Here is a 13681-nt window from a genome sequence, read left to right as displayed (position 1 = left end):
ATATTTGTACACCCATGTTCACAGCAGCATTATTCCTAATTCCAAAAGGTGGAAGTATCTATCGACAGATGAATGGGTAAACAAAATATGGTATATACATACAATGCAACATCATTCAGTCTTAAAAGGAAGGAATTTTTTTTTTTGATAGAGTCTTGCTCTGTCACCCCGGATAGAGTGCCATGGTGTCATCACAGCTCACAGCAACCTCAAACTCCTGGGCTCAAGCAAGCAATCCTCCTGCCTCCGCCCCCTCCCATTAGCTGGGACTACAGGCACTCACCATGATGCTCAGTTGATTTTTCTATTTTTTTTAGTAGAGACAGGTCTCGCTCTTGCTCAGGCTGGTTTTGAACTCCTGAGCTCAGGTGATCCTCCCCCCTCAGCCTCTCAGAGTGCTAGGATTACAGGTGTGAGCCACCGTGCCCGGCCCAGGAAGGAAATTCTGATACATGCTACAATATGGATGAACTTTGAGGACATGATGTTAAGTGAAATAAGGCAGAACAAAAAGGCAAATACTATCTGATTCCATTTATATGAGGTACCTATATTAGTCAAGTTCATGGAGACAGAAAATAGAATGATGAGTATCAAGGGCTGGAGGAGGGGGGAACTGAAGCTGTTTAATGGATACATAGTTTCAGTTTTGTAAGACAAAAAGAGTTCTAGAGATCAGCTATACAATGGTGTGAATGTACCTAACACTACTGACCTGTACATTTAAAAATGGTTAGGATGGGAAATTTCATGTATATTTTACCACTCTTAAAAATTAACAAAATATGTCTTTTGATCTTTGTATTAAAATAAAGAATGTAAAAATAAAAGAAAAATAATAAAAATTAACAAAATAATCTTGCAGGCTTTGAAAATCCTTGGAGGTTAATGAGCCAAACTAAGATACACTATTTTTCGTAGGTATCACTTTTCATCCATGCTTAGTTTTTGTATACTGTGGCATATGACACTGTTACTTGGAGAAAGATTTGAATTTCTTTCACAGATGGACACACTATCATCCTTATATCTCTAACTCTAAAATGTAGCTCTAAAATGGAGTAATGGGCATTAACATTAAAAACTATTTGAGGGCCAGGCGCGGTGTCTCACGCCTGTAATCCTAGCACTCTGGGAGGCCAAGGCGGGTGGATTGTTTGAGCTCAGGAGTTCGAGACCAGCCTGAGCAAGAGCGAGACCCCGTCTCTACTAAAATTAAAATGAAATTATATGGACAGCTAAAAATATATTTAGAAAAAATTAGCCGGGCATGGTGGCGCATGCCTGTAGTCCCAGCTACTTGGGAGGCTGAGGCAGGAGGTTGCTCGAGCCCAGGAGTTTGAGGTTGCTGTGAGCTAGGCTGATGCCACGGCACTCTAGCCCAGGCAACAGAGCGAGACTCTGTCTCAAAACAAACAAACAAACAAACAAACAAAAAACTATTTGAGGTATAAAAACACAGGCAAGAAAACAAAAACAGACAAACAAAACTATATTGAACTGAAAGGCTTCTGTACAGCAAAGGAAACAATCAACAGAGAAAAAAGACAACCTGTTAAATGGGAGAAAATATTTGCAAACTATTCATCCAACAAGGAACTAATATCCAGAATATACGAGGAACTTAACGACTCAACAGTAAAAAAAAAAAAAAAAAAAACAAAAAAAACTAATCCCATTAAAAAGTGGACAAAAGATAAGAATAGACATTTCTTAAAAGAAGACATGGCCAGTGGGTATATGAAAAAATGCTCAACGTCATTAGTAATCAGGGAAATACAATTCAAAACCACACTGAGGTATCATCTTGCTCCAGTTAGAATAGCTATTATTGAAAAGACAAAAAATAGATGCTGGCAAGGATGCGGAGATAAGGGAACTCTTATGAACCACTGGGAGGAATGTAAATTAGTATAGCCACTATGGAAAACATCTGGAAATTTCTCAAAAAACTAAAAACAGAACTACCATATGATCCAGTAATCCCACAGATGGGTATTTATGCAAAGGGAAGGAAATCAGTATATCAAAGAGATACATGTACCCCCATATTTACTGCAGCACTACTGACAATAGCAAAAATGTAGAATCAACCTAAGTGTCCATCAATGGACAAATGGATAAGAAAATGTGGTTTATATACACAATACTATTCAGCCATAAAAAAGAATGAAATCCCATCACTTGCAGCAACATGGATGGAACTGACAGTCTTTGTATTAAATGAAATAAGGTACAGAAAGACAAATATGACATGTTTTCACTCACATGTGGGAGCTAAAAAGTTGACCTCATAGAGGTAGAGAGTAGAATGATAGATACCAGAGGCTGGGAAGGATATGTGAGTGGGATGAAGAGAGGTCAGTTAATAGGTACAAACACACAATTAGATATTAGGAATAAGTTCTAATGTTTGATAGCAGAGTAGGTTGACTACAGTTAACAACAATGTATTGTACATTTCAAAATAGCAAGAAGAAAGGACTTGAAATGTTCCCAACACATAGAAATGAGAAACACTCGAGGTGATGGATACCCTAAATACCCTGACTTGATCATTACACGTTCTATGTATTAACAAAATATCACATATACTCCATAAATATGTACAAATATTATATATCAATAAAAAAGCTATTTAAGGTAGGAAAAATTAGTTTTATATTTTTATAAATCACTAGCAGAAGTTATAGATATCTTGTTAAAATCAATGGAATTAAAATTTTTAATTTTCTAAACAATCCCAGCCTGAATAGTAGAGAATGAGAGAGTAATTTCTTAAACTCTAGAAAGTGTTTCCTTTGGTCTAATAAAGCCAAATGCACTAACATTTTTAGGTTATAGCATTTTTAATAAAGGTACCAATTTTGATTTATGAGGATGGCTGTGTGAGATTAGAATATGAGTGGCACAATGATATACTGCAAAATGGGAACATTAAGCCATTTTTTCAACAGTTACTGAATAGCTGTTATATACTGAGCACTGATAGCTACAGGATATTGGCTCTGCCATTAAGTACTAACTATATTCTAGGAGATACTGTCAAACAATTATAGAGCTAATTCTACTCTAAGATAGAACGTGGACAAGTATATAATAGAAATATAAGGAAAGTAGTGTGACAATAAAAGAAAAAGTATGACTCACTTTTCATCTGGAGGATTTAAAAAGGCTTAAAGGAAATAACTGAAGTGAGGCGTAAAGCGTAAGCCTTATTTTGAGAGTGGAGAGAAAGGGACAGGGAAGTAAATATACTTCATGTTCTTGGAAATGAACAATCAATAGTGCTGAAATAAGATAGTGTATGAAAGAATATGATTATGAGAAATGTGGTGTTGTGTGGTTGGAGTAAAGAGTACATGAAGTGAAAAGGACTAAGGAATTCTGGCTTTAGTCTATATACCATTCTTTTCAAAAGTATGTTTCATGAAATCTAGCCAAAACGCTCCATCAAGTGATCCAATAATTTGAGAAATTCTGTGTATTAGAGCCCCATATTAGAAAGGAAAGTGTAACATATATCAACATGTTAAAGTCCCTGAAAAGTTCTATGTTGGGAGACAATTCTGTATGAGTTTCTCTTGTTTTTGCATGACTTGTGGGCAAAGGCACTACATTATCAAGGGTATTTGTACATGCTTGGAAGCTAGAGATAGTTTCCCTCCAAAACAAAGGGAAAGCATGCTTGCCACCCATTATAGAATATTTGGGTTCCTAGAGCTTGGCATTCCCCTTCCATATTGCAACCCATTGGCCCTCTATGCACTGCCCTACTAAGGACCTCAGTATTATATAATGGTGGAATCCATGCTATGATTTTAAAAATTACTTGATAAACTATACACTTGAAAATGGTTAAAATGGTAAATTTTATGTTTTATATATTTCACTACAATAAAAATATATAAGTTACTTGATTACTACCTAATTTCCACATTCTAATAGTTAGCATCGATCACTACATTTCATGGTTAGCTTAAGTTTAGCTTTTTGTTCACTACTCTAGATCCTACATAAGAGCTGTCCTGGCCGGGCACGGTGGCTCATGCCTGTAATCCTAGTATTCTGGGAGGCTGAGGTGGGAGGATCGCTCCAGGTCAGGAGTTCAAGACCAGCCTGAGCAAGAGCAAGACCCCGTCTCTACTAAAAATAGAAAAATTAGCTGGGCATTATGGCCTGCACCTGTAGTCCCAGCTACTTGGGAGGCTGAGGCAAGAGGATCGCTTGAGCCCAGGAGTTTGAGGTTGCAGTGAGCTACCATGACGCCACTGCACTATGCCACTACAGTCTCCCCAGAGAGACAGAGCGAGACTCTGTCTCAAAAAAAAAAAAAGAGCTGTCCTATTTAACTTCTTGTAGCCACTGAAAAAACTGTATTCCACTTTATCCACATTTTACCTATTCCTATACAGCAGAATAAACCAAAGATCTTACCATCTGAAATACATCAGAGCCTTCATCAAAATCCACCATGGCAAAAAAAATCCTGTTGGTAAATGCACTGGAGTATCGCCAGGAGTTTGCTAGGATCTGGAATTCTTCATCAGCTTGCCTGGATGCAATCAGATTTGTGAAGATAACATATAAAACAATTTTAAAAAACAATCTAGTTTATCAGCAGTAAAAGAGATGCAACCAAGCATAGTAGTTTTTCCAATACAAGAAATAGTAAAAAACATTGACAAGTAAGTTAAGCTTTGCTGACAGGGTAAGGACAAACCTTGTTTTGGCATAAGAGAAGCCTTATTCCTAAGTTTTGAGGATTTCACCAGAAAGTAGTAATCACCTGACTCCACTTTATACCTCACATCTGTTTCTTATCCCAAAGTTCTTTCAGTGGTCATTGGACAAATACAGCTAATAGTCTCTACAATTTTTAATACCTTAAGTTACTTCTAAGAGTTCAAAGATAAGTATTTTGCCTAGAGAAAGTAGAACTACAATATTAATCCATTTAAAAAATCTAAAGCACAAATGCTACTTGGGAAATAAAAATACAATCAGATGAATTATTAATATTATAATGAAAGATAAGAAGAGTCCAGAGAATTGAAATTAATCGAAACCTCAAATCATCTGTGACTTTTTCTGTATCTCCCATATGCTTTCACTTTCCAAGATTTGTCAATTCTCACTTGTGATTACCTTTTAACTCCATCCTCTCCTGTTTATTTTTATTGCTATCGTCTAAGGTCAGATCCTTAATAACTAATAGTAGGATATTAAAATACTATCTAGTTTCTCCCCCTCCAATCCTTCTTACACTGCAATATATATCAGTCTTCCTAAATTACTACTTTCCTGAAACCCTTCCACTTCTCAGAAACCATTGTTGCTTTTCTATTACCTTCAGAATACAGCCTCCAAGCTCTTTCAATGGTTATTCATTGTTTTTTAGAGATAGGGTCTTGCTTCATTGCCCAGGCTAGAGGGCACTGGCTTATTGACAGGCACAATCATAGCACAATGCAGGCTTGACCTCCTGGCCTCAAAAGATCCTCCCACCTCAGCCTTGTGAGTAGCTGGGACTACGGGCACATACCACTGGTTTCACTGGTTATTCAAGGTTCTTTATCACCTAGCTCAAAATAATGCATCTAGCTTTTATCTAGCCTTACTACTAATCAATATCAAATAGGATCCCTTAATCCCAGCACCTGATTTACCCCAATCTCTGCATCCTTGTGTACCTAATTGCTTCTAACTGGAATATCTTGTTTCTATCTAAATTTGATCCCTCTGTCTAGCCCTAGCACAAATCCTGTCTCCTCCATTAGGTCAACCCTAACCACTCCTATTATTTGTCCTTCCTGAAACTTTACAGTATTTATTATGTATACAATTCATCTATTACTTATTCACAAATTGCTTTATATTGTCAGCTAGATTTTCATGTGCATAATTCATTTTCCTAACCAGATGATAAGGGTAGGGCATCTTTTTTACACTTCTCATTCCAACAGCACCAAAAATATAGTATTATTCACATTGCTCTTGCTTAATTTTTATTTGTTGAATGAGTTTAAGAAAATGTGAGTCAATTTTAAATTTGGTCTCACAGAAAGTAAGATACCAGTAAAAGGTTAGTAAGAATTCCATTAATTTGCATTTAATACAGAATTATGAAGGAGTTTATATTTATTCCCTGCCATTTTTGTATACTCTTGATTCTTACTGTATGAACTGACTGAATTAAAAGTAATTCTAGATTTTAAGTTTATTCATAGTTAATACCTACTATTCTTTTTCCTTCTTTCATTTATTTTTAATTTATATTCAGCATATACCCCTCAAAATAAGCACTATGGAACCAAATACCTTGACTATCGCTCACCTCTAGGGAGAAAATTCTGAAAGAAAAGTTATCAAGATTTGGGGTAGCATAACACACTATTTTGAAACAAGGCTGTCTATTCCTTCACATGGCCCAGGCTATCAGAATCTGAAGAGCCTCAAAATTTTACTAAACTAGTTTGTCCTGCCTTTTTATTTAAAGTGAATTCCCAGATTAAACATACTGACTTAAAAATATAAGTAAAAAAAAAACACTAAAAAGCAAAAGCTGTTTTTACTTATCTACCATTTTTAGTTGTTCATGGTGTTTTTGTTTAAAGAAATAGCAATCTTTATCCCTAAGATCATTCACAAACAGTACAATAAAATCAATAAACCATCATTTGATGAAAATTTAAGTGAGATCAGTCTCTACCTGTGAGGTTTCCAATCATTACAAAATAATCCAGAAAATAGAAACATCTCTAAATCATGGATCTTCAGGTTTTTTAAAAAAATATTTTTAATTGACAAATAATTGTATATATTTATGGGATACAATGATGTTTTGGTGCATGCATACATTGTAAAATGATTAAATCAAGCTAATTAATATAGCCGTCACATCACCTACTCATCTTTTTGTGGTGAGAACATTTAAAATCTATTTTTAGCAATTTTAAAATATATAATACATTATTAGTAACTGTGGTCACCATGCTGTGCAATATATCACCAGAACTTATTCCTCCAATCTAAATGAAACTTTGTGCCCTTTGATCAACATCTCCCCTTGCCCCATGCCTTCCCCCCAGCCTCTGGTAAACACCATTCCACTCTCTGCTCATATGAATTTGACATTTTTAGATTCCACATGAGATCACATATATCTTCGTTTTTTTAAAAATTTTCCTGTTCTCTCATATTCCAAACTTAAATGAAGCCACCATTATTATTATTGCATTAATAAACATATTAAGCTTTGGGTAGACCAGTTAAAATTTTAAAGCCTGTTCCTTCCAAAAATATGAGAATATTTGCTATCCCTACCTTCTGGGATTATTGTGATAAAACAAAAGTATGAAGTTGAAAACACTTATAAATAATAAAACATGACATCAATGCCATTGGCAAACATTGATGGCTACTACAGTCTTTATCCATGCTCCTGCTGCTAATACAGACACCCAAGAATTGACTATAAAAGAACAACAGTATTATATGTTACAACATGTATACCTTCCTAAGTAAGGTATACACATTAATTATTTATGTACCCATTGAACTCATTTGGTTCTTCTGGGACTGATAAATGGTTAAAATCTTATGAGTTATTTAAAGTGTAGCTGAAAGTTCATACTTGCAAACGACACACTGTCTGTGAAGTTGTAGAGCAGTGAACATGACAATAACGGAGTAATTTCTTGGTGGGGCTTTAACAAGGCGACGAAACTTGTCTCCATTCATTCTTATTACAGGTCTTTTATTGGTCCATTCCATCAGTTGACTAACCTTTTCAGATAAAACCATCTAAAAAAGACAAAGTGAGCATGCTGTTAATATACACAACTTGGCATTTAAACTTCCTTTAAGCTGGGCATAGGGGCACATGTCTGCAGCCCCAGCTACTTAGGAGGCTGATGTAGGAGGATCACTTGAGCACAGGAGTTTGAGTCCAGATGCTATCGTTAAAAAATGAAAATAAAAAAATTTAATTTAAAAATTAATGTTCCGGCCGGGCACGGTGGCTCACGCCTGTAATCCTATCACTCTGGGAGGCCGAGGCAGGTGGATCGTTTGAGCTCAGGAGTTCGAGACCAGCCTGAGCACAAGCGAGACCCCATCTCTACTAAAAATAGAAAGAAATTATATGGACAACTAAAAATACATACATATATAAAAATTAGCCGGGCACGGTGGCGCATGCCTATAGTCCCAGCTACTCAGGAGGCTGAGGCAGGAGAATTGCTTGAGCCCAGGAGTTTTCGGTTGCTGTGAGCTAGGCTGATGCCACGGCACTCTAGCCTGGGCAACAGAGTGAGACTCTGTCTCAAAAAAAAAAATTAATGTTCCAGCTGGGTACAGTGGCTCATGCCTGTAATCCAAGCACTCTGGGAGGCCCAGGCAGGAGGACTGCTTGAGGCCAGGAACTCATGGGCAACATATCAAGACCCTGTTTCTATTATTACAAAAAAAATTAAAAAAAATTAAAGTTTCGGCCGGGCGCGGTGGCTCATGCCTGTAATCCTAGCACTCTGGGAGGCCGAGGCAGGTGGATGGCTCAAGGTCAGGAGTTAGAGACCATCCTGAGCAAGAGCAAGACCCCGTCTCTACTAAAAATAGAAAGAAATTATCTGGCCAACTAAAATATATATAGAAAAAATTAGCCGGGCATGGTGGCACATGCCTGTAGTACCAGCTACTCGGGAGGCTGAGACAGGAGGATCGCTTAAGCCCAGGAGTTTGAGGTTGCTGTGAGCTAGGCTGACTCCACGGCACTCACTCTAGCCTGGGCAACAAAGCGAGACTCTGTCTCAAAAAAAAAAAAAAAAAAAATTAAAGTTTCTTTAATTAAGCAACTTATTTAAAATCAAGACAAACAAGAAGGGATACACAGAAAATGATGTGAGAAATCTAAAAACATAATCTGGTAGTTGGGCCAGATGATAATTATTATTAAAATACATTATTTCACAGTATTTAATCAGACATTATATTTTTGATGTGAATTACTTATTTACTAATAAATAAAATATGAAAAAATCATGAAATCTTTCATTTGCCGAAGATTCCAAGGAATGTTGAATTACACCAACTGGCTAGTTTTATGTAAAATTTTACCTCTCTTAAAAAAACACAAAGAAAATCTTGAAAATGAAGAGTAAAGTGGGAGGAATCACTCTACCCAACTTTAAGTTTTAGTATATAGCTACAGTAATAAAGATGGTGTAGTATTGATGAAGGGACAAACACATAGATCAATAGAACAGATAAAGAACCCAGAAATAGTAGACACACAGAAGTATAGCCAAATGATTTTTGCCAGCAATTTCTGAGTGAAAAACAAAACAAAACAAAACAAACAAACAAACAAAAACAAATGATTTTGCACAAAGGTGCAGAACAACTAACTCAGTGGAGGAAGAGTAGCCTTTTCAACAAATGGTGCAGAAGCAACTGGTCATACGTAGGCAAAAATATGAACCTCTAACTAAACTTCACACCTTATACAAAAATTAATTCAAAATGGATCACATACTAAATTGTAAAACTATAAAACTTTTAGGAAAAAAAGAAGAGAAAATATTGAGGATCTAGGGGTAGGCAAAGAGTTTTCAGACCTGACACCAAAAGGACATCATTATCCACCGTGGTCTCAGGTCGCCCATGTGGCTCATTTTCAAGATTAAATTCACCAGAATGGAACTTCTCAAACTGTTGATGTACTGTGCATTCATTAGCCAAATCCTTCCCAAATACTTTGTTGATATTTCAAGCTGTCTTTGTGCATTGGTTCCACGATGGAACTCATGTTCAAAAATAACACGAATTTTTTACTTACTCCTGGTTTCACAAAAATTGCTTTACAAAAAAAATTGAAAGATAATCACAAGCCAAACTGTGTATGTGAAAGAATGAGAATATGTTCCTGATCCATTAGTGAATAAAGAAAATTTATTCCTTTTTATAGAAAAAACTGATAAATCAGACCAAATAAGAATTAAAAACTTTTACTCTGTGAAAGATCCTGTTAAGAGGATGAAAAGACAAACCACAAAGTAGGTGAAAATATTTTCAAACCATATATCTTACAAACGATTGGTAGCTAAAACGTATATGTGTATGTGTCTATATAATATTAGATTATTAACTATGAAACGTCTGATTACCTTAAGTACTAAGTCTGACAGTTGATATCTCTGACATTTCATTTTGACACTTCTTGTTTGATTGTGAAGGTATATCCTCATTCTTTCTTTTTTTTATTTTCTTTATTCACTAATGGATCAGGAACATATTCTCATTCTTTCACATACACAGTTTGGCTTGTGATTATCTTTCAATTTTTTTTGTAAAGCAATTTTTGTGAAACCAGGAGTAAGTAAAAAATTCGTGTTATTTTTGAACATGAGTTCCATCGTGGAACCAACGCAGCAAAGACAGCTTGAAATATCAACAAAGTATTTGGGAAGAATTTGGCTAATGAATGCACAGTACATCAACAGTTTGAGAAGTTCCATTCTGGTGAATTTAATCTTGAAAATAAGCCACATGGGCGACCTGAGACCACGGTGGATAATGATGAGTTGAAAGCTGTAGTGGAAGCGAATCCATTTCAACTTATGTGTGAATGAGCAGCAGGGTTTGACATTAACTATTCCAACAATATTGGACCATTTGAAACAAATGGGCAAGGTAAAGAAGCTGGATACATGGGTACTGTATGAATTAAGCGTCAGCAGGGAAATCGTCTCAAAGCTTGCCTTTCTTTGCTGTAATAACATAAAGGCGAACCATTTCCACACCATATTGTTTGTGTGATGAAAAATGGATTATTTTTGACAATCCCAAGTGTTCAGAACAATGGTTGGATAAAGATGAAGTGCTAAAACACAGTTCAAAACTGGATATTCATCAAAAAAAAAAAAAAAAAAAAAAGCTAATGGTGTCTATTTGGTGGTCCAGCATTGGTATTATCCACCACAGCTTCATGAAACCTGGTAAGTCAATTACAGCTGATGTCTACTGCAACCAGTTGGACAAAATGATAAGGATGCTTGCAATTAAGCAGCTAAGATTGGTAATTAAAGACAGGCCAGTCCTCTTGCAAGAAAACGCTCAACCACATGTCGCATAACGCTGCTCAAATTACAGAGGCTGGACTTGGAAACTCTGTTATCCACCATATTTACCAGACCTTGCACTGACTACCACTTCTTCCAGGATTTGGACCACTTCTTGCAAGGAAAAAATTCAATTCTCAAAAAGCTATGGAAAACACCGTTCACAATTTTGACACTAGCTTTCCAGGCTTCTTTGCTGCTGGCATAAGCAAGCTACTGTTATAAGATGGCAAAACTGTGTTGACAGTTTAGGTGCACACTTTAACTGTACTGCTTCTTGTTTGAAATACAATAAACTACAGTTTTGATTTGAAAGAGACACAGTCTGGCTTTGTCACCCAGGCTTGAGTGCAGTGCGTGATCAGTGCTCACTGTACCCTCAAACACCTGGGTTCAAGCGATCCTTCCCACCTCAGCTTCCCAAGTAGCTGGGACTACAGGCACATGCCGCCATGCCTGGATAATTTTTTTTAATTTAATTTTTTTTTTGTAGAGATGGGGTCTCACTATGTTGCCCAAGCTGGTCTCGAACTCCTGGCCTCAAGCAATCCTCCTGTCTTGGCCTCCCAAAGTGCTGGGATTATAGACGTGAGCCACAGCACCCAGCCTTAGGATTAAAAAAAAAAAAAACTATCAAAACTCTATAGTAAAAACACAAACATTTCAATTAGAACAAGGTCAAAAGACATGAAGAAACATTTCATGGAAGAGGAACTACAGATGGCAAGTTAACATACGAAAAGGTGTTCAACATTATTAGCCATTATGAGAATGCAAATTAAGAGTACAATGAAATGCCACTACACATCTGTTACTAAAATGAAATTCAGTGACAATACCAAATACTGGTGAAAATGTGGAGAAACTGGATCTCTCATACATTGCTGGTGGGAATGTACTATGGTTAGCCACTCTGGAAAGCAGTTTGGTAGTCTCTTAAAAAAATTAAACAACTAAACACATATTTACCATATAACCTAGCAACAGCATTCCTGGGCATTTATCCTAGAGAAATAAAAATTTATGTCTACACACACAAAAAAAGAGCTACTTTTTAGTTGTTCCTTTTTAATAGCCAGTCATCATGAAGCAGTGGAAGAGAAGCATGGTTAGTCAACAGGAATTTCAGTTTGAAATTAAATGCCATCATATTTATCTTTCTCTTCATCTCTACCCTCAGTGTTTAATCTTTTCATTAGTCTTATTAAGAAGGCAGGAAAGGATAACCAAGAAGTGCATAAGACAAGAATCTCAATGTACAGTTAATGCTAATTTATCACTTTGTTCTTCTTTACATGGATATGTCTGTAAAAGGCTGGGAAATTACAGAATGGTTCATCATTCAGAAGCATTTCAACAGTTACATTTCCCATGACCTATAATCTAGCACTCTCTCTAGACTATTAGCTACTATAAAGCAGACACACAACAGTACTTCACCATATAGCAGGCACTCAAAAAGTTTATACTGAATTTCTATTTAATGGAACCCAACTGGGAATGAACTGACTTGCATAACATATAAGAAATGAGGCTTGGCCGGGCGCGGTGGCTCACGCCTGTAATCCTAGCACTCTGGGAGGCCGAGGTGGGCGGATCTTTTGAGCTCAGGAGTTCGAGACCAGCCTGAGCAAGAGCGAGACCCCACCTCTACTAAAAATAGAAAGAAATTATATGGATAGCTAAAAATATATATAGAAAAAATTAGCCGGGCATGGTGGCGCATGCCTGTAGTCCCAGCTACTCGGGAGGCTGAGACAGGAGGATCCCTTGAGCTCAGGAGTTTGAGGTTGCTGTGAGCTAGGCACTCACTCTAGCCTGGGCAACAGAGTGAGACTCTGTCTCAAAAAAAAAAAAAAAAAAAAAAAAGAAATGAGGCTTGTGCACATAACATATAAGTAACATATAAGAAATGAGGCTTAGGCCGGGCGCGGTGGCTCACGCCTGTAATCCTAGCACTCTGGGAGGCCGAGGCGGGTGGATTGCTCAAGGTCAGAAGTTCGAGACCAGCCTGAGCGAGACCCCGTCTCTACTAAAAATAGAAAGACATTATATGGACAACTAAAAATCTATATAGAAAAAATTAGCCGGGCATAGTGGCGCATGCCTGTAGTCCCAGCTACTCGGGAGGCTGAGGCAGTAGGATCGCTTAAGCCGCGGAGTCTGAGGTTGCTGTGAGCTAAGCTGACGCCACGGCACTCACTCTAGCCTGGGCAACAAAGTGAGACTCTGTCTCAAAAAAAAAAAAAAAAAAAAAAAAAAGAAATGAGGCTTGTGCACATAAACACATACAGAAACAAAACTTTTTTTTTTTTCATTTCAGGAAAGGAATAGTAACATGAATTCTACAAATGCATAATCTGCCTTTAAAGCATATCTGAAATCAGCTAATACTGACAACAATTATTTTCCAAGATACTTCCATGGATGATGGAAAAGAATGCATAAAACTTAGGTTTGTAGCAGATACAAAATAATTCTTGTAAGAGTCACAAAGCTGGGCATGGTGGGTCATGCGTATAATCATAGCACTTTGGGAGACAGAGGCACAGGAGTTCAAG

General features: G+C 36.8%; 1 protein-coding gene across 1 annotated transcript in view; it reads right to left on the bottom strand.

The window, feature by feature from the left end:
* MAGT1 (magnesium transporter 1) overlaps positions 1–13681 on the bottom strand; it is a 47936-nt gene that overhangs the window by 20962 nt on the left and 13293 nt on the right. Inside the window, exons 2-3 of the mRNA XM_069464375.1 lie at positions 7637–7806; positions 4438–4555 (exon numbers count right to left, since the gene is read on the bottom strand). Coding sequence (XP_069320476.1) covers positions 4438–4555; positions 7637–7806 — 288 coding nt within the window. The remainder of the gene's footprint in view (positions 1–4437; positions 4556–7636; positions 7807–13681) is intronic.

Source organism: Eulemur rufifrons, chromosome 30 (genome assembly GCF_041146395.1).
Source record: "Eulemur rufifrons isolate Redbay chromosome 30, OSU_ERuf_1, whole genome shotgun sequence".
Taxonomy (NCBI): domain Eukaryota; kingdom Metazoa; phylum Chordata; class Mammalia; order Primates; family Lemuridae; genus Eulemur; species Eulemur rufifrons.
Note: the sequence above shows the minus strand (reverse complement) of the source record. Positions and strands in the feature narration are given on the sequence as shown.